Below are 5,687 nucleotides of genomic sequence, written 5' to 3'. Positions count from 1 at the left end.
TCCCCCCCCCCATCCTTTCATCACAGGTTTTTTTCGGCCTCATCCCTGTCACCGTTTCTTGGGCCTCCAGCCCTGCACAAAGTCCAGAATCTTCTTCAGCTCCAGCGCGTTGAGCTCCGGGAAGCCCTCCTTGAGCAGCTTCTTGTCCAGGGTACACAGCATGTTCCCGTCTATCTGCTCGTTGGAGAAGCGCAGCACCACGCGATCCTTCATGCCGATGTAGCGCAGAGACTTGGACACTTCCTGCACGCTCAGGCCCTCCACGTTGTCCGGCGGGCTCCAACCGTCCTCCGTGACGTCACGAGGCGGTTCTTCTGTGTACTCGCTGTAGCTGTACTCGCTCTCGTTGGGGAACCCGCCCTCGCCACGAGAGCACATGGAGATGGCCGAGTCGTCGCCGTGCTGCACCAAGTTGTCGCTCATTACGCCGCCCATGGAGCGGGGGTTGTGGTGCTGGTGGTGGGGGTGGTGGGGGTGGTGGTGGCTGGGGCGGAAGCACGGCTCGCTCTCCGCGTAATGCATTCCGTACCCACCAGGTCCGTAAATGCTCTGCTGCTGCTGTTGTTGCTGTTGTTGTTGCTGGAGGTGATGATGATGATGTGGCAGGAGAGGGGTCATCACATTGGCGTCCATAGAGCGGCTGTTGAGGAGCGGGGGTCGGGAGTTTTGTGCTGGGTAGTAATGTTGTTGTTGTTGTTGTAGTGGTGGTGGAGGTGGCGGTTGTTGTGGGTGGTCGTAAGGGTTCTGGTGGGGGTTGTAGCTGTTCTGGAAGTCCACGGGCGGCCCGATGATGTGCTCAGTGCCGGAGTCCCCGTGACGTATGTCTCTGAAGGAGTCGGAGAAGTGGAACACTTCCATCATGCTGGGCCGCATCTTCCGCAGGTTGTGAGAACGAATTGTGGCGTTAGGATTAGCGTTCATGTTCCGAGCTTGCTTTGACCTATATCTCAACCCCTGCTGGTGACCTCTGGCCTCTAGGTCAAGGTTATCCACGAAGCGCTGGTCGAAGTGGGTGGACACTGAGGGTGGGAGGTCGGATGTCCAGGCAGGAACGCGAGACGCGCCAGGCCCGTACAGCTGTGACGTGCTGATGGCCTGTTGGGAGCCCAGAGATCCCAGGGGCCGGTTCTCCCCAAACTCCTTAGAGTTGTACGCGAAACTGAAGAGGTCGTCGATGTCCAGCGGGCAGCCGTCGTCTTGATCTCGCATGCGGTGAGCGAACTCTGACGGCAGCTCGCTCCTCGCTTTCCTCGCTCGGGAGTAGCGGAGAGACTCGTGTCCGGCGGACGACGGCGGCTTTTGACGGAGGACGACGTCTGACCTTTTGCTGTAGCGCTCCCTCTCCCGCTGCTCCCTCTGCACCTGCATGGGCACCATGTAGCCGTCCTCTTCGTCGTCTTCCTCGTGGTCATCAGGATGAGTCATCATGCCGAGAGGCGCCATGGACTCGCTGGCACGCCGGGAGCTGGGGGGCTGCGGGGCGGGTGGAAGGTGCTCGTACAGGGACTCTTTCGACTCGTTGTGGTGGTACGGCGATGAGTTCTCATGACCTCGCGGCGACTCGGGCGGGATGGGAGGCAGGTCGCGGTTCTGGATGCTCTGCCGGCGTTGTACGAGCGAGGAATAATCGCTGCCCTTTGATCTCTCGGAGCCCGTGCTGCGCTGCCCCTCGCTACCGCCCTCGTAGACGGAGCTTTTTGGCGAGGAGGGGTTACTCTGGTAGGTGCTGCTGCTACTGCCGCGCCCCGAGTCGTCCTGCTTGGACGTGCTGCTCCTCTCGTTCTCTTTCGACGCTCCTTCTTCCTCTTCACCGTCCAAACCGTTAAAGAAGTCCTGATAGCTCAGATCGTTCCGAACGATCTTTTTGGAAAACACGTCCTCTCCCCTGAGAGCTTTGAGCTTTGCTCGCTCTTTCCTCACCTTCCGCACACTCAACTTGTCTAATATTCCGGTGGATTTCGACTTTTTCAGCTCCTTCGACCTCTCCGGAAGCCCGATCTCTGTGTTTGGCTTCTGCTCCTTGTCGGGAGTTTTTTCTAGAGACTTTTGATGTTCCTCTACAGAGGCTGAGACAACGCTCGTATCGATTGTCGTGTTTGCACTCCCGGTAGAATACGTGGACGACGTCCCTGACTCTCTTGGAGGGAGGACGGGTACGGAGTTGATCACCTGACTAGCTCTGGTTTTGTGGGGCTCTCTGTACGTGTCCGGACTAGCAGCCGGGTGGGCGTGGCTACCGTAGCTGGCCATGACAGGCGCGGGTTTGTTGGAGACTGGCGTGGAGAACCGTCGGTCTGGGTTGACACGGGGTTTGAACTCATCCACAGTCGTCGCTCGCACATAGTCCTTGTCTTTGCTTTCCCTATCACTGACTTTTGCGCTACCACCTACACCACTCCCCACTCCTCCGCTTTTATCCTTACTCCACGGGGAATGAAACACCTCGCCTAGCTTGGCTTTTATTGCTGGTTTCTTCTTCACAACCCCGCGAGAAAACGCCAAGTCTTTGTCCACGGGAATCTCAAACTTGTCGCAGCTCGCCGTGTCGCTGAACAGCGCACCGCTCGACCCCACCCGACTGACGATGGCCAGCTCCTCCTCCCTGGTGCCGTACAGCCGCAGCACGCCCCGCGGGCACGGGAACGTCTCCTTGCTGTTGGTGTGGATGAGCTGCGCGTTGACCGGGAGCCCGAAGGCCATGATGAGATCCTGGAGCTCGAACACGGCGTCGTAGTTGGCCATGGTGGCGTCTCCGACAGGGCTGAACACTCCGGACATGATGAGCGGAATCATGATCTCTCTCCCATCCGCGTCGAAACACTGGAGGTACTTCAAGTCCTGCTCCTTCTTAACCTTGTTCTGTTTGAGGAAGCGCTTGAAGATGTTCCTCTGCGTGGCGTTTTTCGTCTTCTTGTTGTCCATGTAGATGATGCCTGTGGTGAGGACCTCTCCTGGACGTATCTCGCTGGGCATCCAGCAGCTCGTGCCGTTCTCCTCCGTGCTCAGCTGATAGCCCACGGTGGAGGTTCGAACCAAGAACCTCCGCGGCTTGACGCTGGTGATGCCTCCCACGGTGTCGAAGTACTCCACCGGACGGCCGTCGTCAGGGACAACCTCCAGCCACCCTGGTGGGAAAAATAGGGGAAGGGGTGGGGGAGGGGGAAGAGATGTTAAAATTTGTGATAGGGGATGGGATTGTTTCACTGCTGCTGCTGCTGTTGTTGTTGTTGGTGGTGGTGTTGTTGTTGATGTTGTTGTTGTAGTTTTTTTTGTTGTTGTTTTTGTTCTTCTTGTTTTTGTTGTTATTATTGTTATTGTTGTTTTTGTTGCTGCTGCTGTTGTTGTTGTTGTTGTTATTGTAGCTGTTGTTTTTGTTGTCGTTGCTATTGTTGTTGTTGTTGTTGTGTGTGTGTGTGTGTGTGTGGTAGCCTATCCGTTCGAAATGTTCGGAGCCCCGAAGAGTGTTGTTGTTGTTGTAACTGCTGTAAAAACATCACGAAGAACTGGTTAAAACAAGACAAAGCGTGGATGGACAATTTAAGGAGAAAATAGACAAACCAACACGCACACGCTGGCAGATTTCCGGAAATCGGATGACCCATTTAATCCATTTTAAGCTAAATGAGGGGATAAAGGGGAAAGAGGGTCGGGGGGGTTGCAGCGTGCAATCGATTTTATCGAGACGCGTTGTCCTTCATTTAGGCGTACATGTATACTGTATAATAATGGCACTGCACATGATACGCACGCGTTGTAGCGAAGTTTTTACAGCGAAAGAAGACTGGTAGCCATGATAGTGCACGATCTAAGAGTGCAAGTTTATGGATCATTCAGACGTTCCCAAGGTTATGAGGGTCAGACAGACATACTCGCACGTCACAGATACAATAAGTTTTAATAAAAATTCAAGCACTAAGCACAACAACACTTCGAATAACGAACAGATACTCCTGGAAACACACTCGACACACACCTATTTTTTATTTTATTTAGCATGTTCTATGACTTTTGCAAACTTTTTTTGGGGTGTAAATATCAAATCAATAACGGCGTCGCTTGCCTAATGGTTAGGGTACTGAGCCCGTAATCGTGATGTTGCGGGTTCGGGGGTTCGAGTTTCAGCTCGGTCCGACGTTGTGTTTTTGGAAAAGACACTTTACATGAATTTCCCATTTGGCTCAGTCCTTTCGGAGATAGATGGACGTTAAACACGGCGGTCCCGCCTCTTAAATGACCTAATAGTGTTGATAGGGGCATTAAACCGATACCATTTCACCATTTAAAAGAAAATCAATGTACATAGACAACTTTTAACGACATTTTCATACAAATACTAGACCGATAAGTCGACGAAGCCTTTCAGAAAGTTTTTAGTAAGCTTTTTACGGCACTTGCAACACAAATAGGTCACATAAGTGACGAAGATTAGAGGCAGAACTAGGGAGCAACATACAAAGAAAAGAAGAAGGAGAGATAAAGACGACAGATGTTTGATAAGAAAGAAGGAGCAAACCACACCAAAGCAACTGCCAGTCGCCGACATCTCTACAGTCGGATGTAATGAATCACTAGTAGAGATATACGCATACGAAAACATTTTGACAGTGGCACAAACACATACACAGGAGTCCGTAACCAGAGAAGTGCTAGCACGTACAAGACTCAGTCCATGTAGAAAGGTAAACACATTTCTGAAGAGTTGTGACGTCAACATGAAAAAAAGCCAAGTTCGCGACAATCCAAGCGCGGTACAACAACACTAATTGTTTGGTACTCTTTGTTGTATGTTAGTTAGCTCACTTCCACTTTTGAATTACACTTTAACATTTTGATAAAATTCTACATCGATCTTTGAAATGAATAATCTGAGACATCCAGAAACAAAAAGCAAATCAATATTTTTGTTCCTTTTTGGCAGAAAGACAAACTATAAACAGATTTAACAGTTTGGTTGGAAAAGAGAGAGTAATAATAATATATGAATAGATATCTCTGTACAGAAGGCCCACATTTCACACACAGCTGGAAAACTTCGACTGAACCCCACAAGATGATGTCTCGACCATTTAAGTCGCGCGACATGGACGAGGGAAGGAAAACAAAACATGACCATGATGGCAACGCCCATGGACTCGCCAGTATCCTCTGCCAAAACAACAACCTTGAACCTGATTTATGAAAAAGGACAAAATGAAAGATCGTTTAAAAATGACCAAATCGACGTTTTTAACAACCGGCGATCTTCAACTCAGTTCGGTGCGATCTGTTAATGAAGAGCGAGTTTCTATAAAGAGATGGGAGAGAGTTTGTTTTAGCGTTGACTTCTACCGTAAAAGGGACAAAATGACAGGAGTCCACTCTCGTTGGCCGAGTGTGAGAAAAGGACTGCCCAAAGGACTTCGTTGGAGAAAAGATGCTCGCTTGTGTGCCAAGGGCGACAACTTGCAAACACATAAGCTTAGCCTGCGTCTTTTCGCGCCAACAAACATCAAATCTTCAAGACCTGGGCAAGGGAGGTCCGGGGCAGACCCTTGTGCCTGTTGAAAACTTTCTCAGCGAAGCCAAAGTCAACAGAATTTGATCGGATTAGCGTCTTCGCTACCGGATCATCACGTGGTGGTATAGAGACGGCGGGATAGAGAGTTGTGCTTTGGGGATGGGGGAGGAGAGGGGGACGTGGGGCTGGA

General features: G+C 51.3%; 1 protein-coding gene across 1 annotated transcript in view; it reads right to left on the bottom strand.

Moving 5' to 3' along the window:
- Nucleotides 1-7: 7 nt before the first annotated feature.
- The window catches only part of LOC101855593, a 67,308-nt gene continuing 61,628 nt past the window's right edge, over nucleotides 8-5,687 (bottom strand). Inside the window, exon 2 of the mRNA XM_005107670.2 lies at nucleotides 8-3,125. Coding sequence (XP_005107727.1) covers nucleotides 49-3,125 — 3,077 coding nt within the window. The 3' untranslated portion in view covers nucleotides 8-48. The remainder of the gene's footprint in view (nucleotides 3,126-5,687) is intronic.

Source organism: Aplysia californica, unplaced genomic scaffold (genome assembly GCF_000002075.1).
Source record: "Aplysia californica isolate F4 #8 unplaced genomic scaffold, AplCal3.0 scaffold00621, whole genome shotgun sequence".
Lineage (NCBI taxonomy): Eukaryota > Metazoa > Mollusca > Gastropoda > Aplysiida > Aplysiidae > Aplysia > Aplysia californica.
The sequence above is the reverse complement of the archived record's forward strand: the minus strand, read 5'-3'. Positions and strand labels throughout refer to the sequence as shown.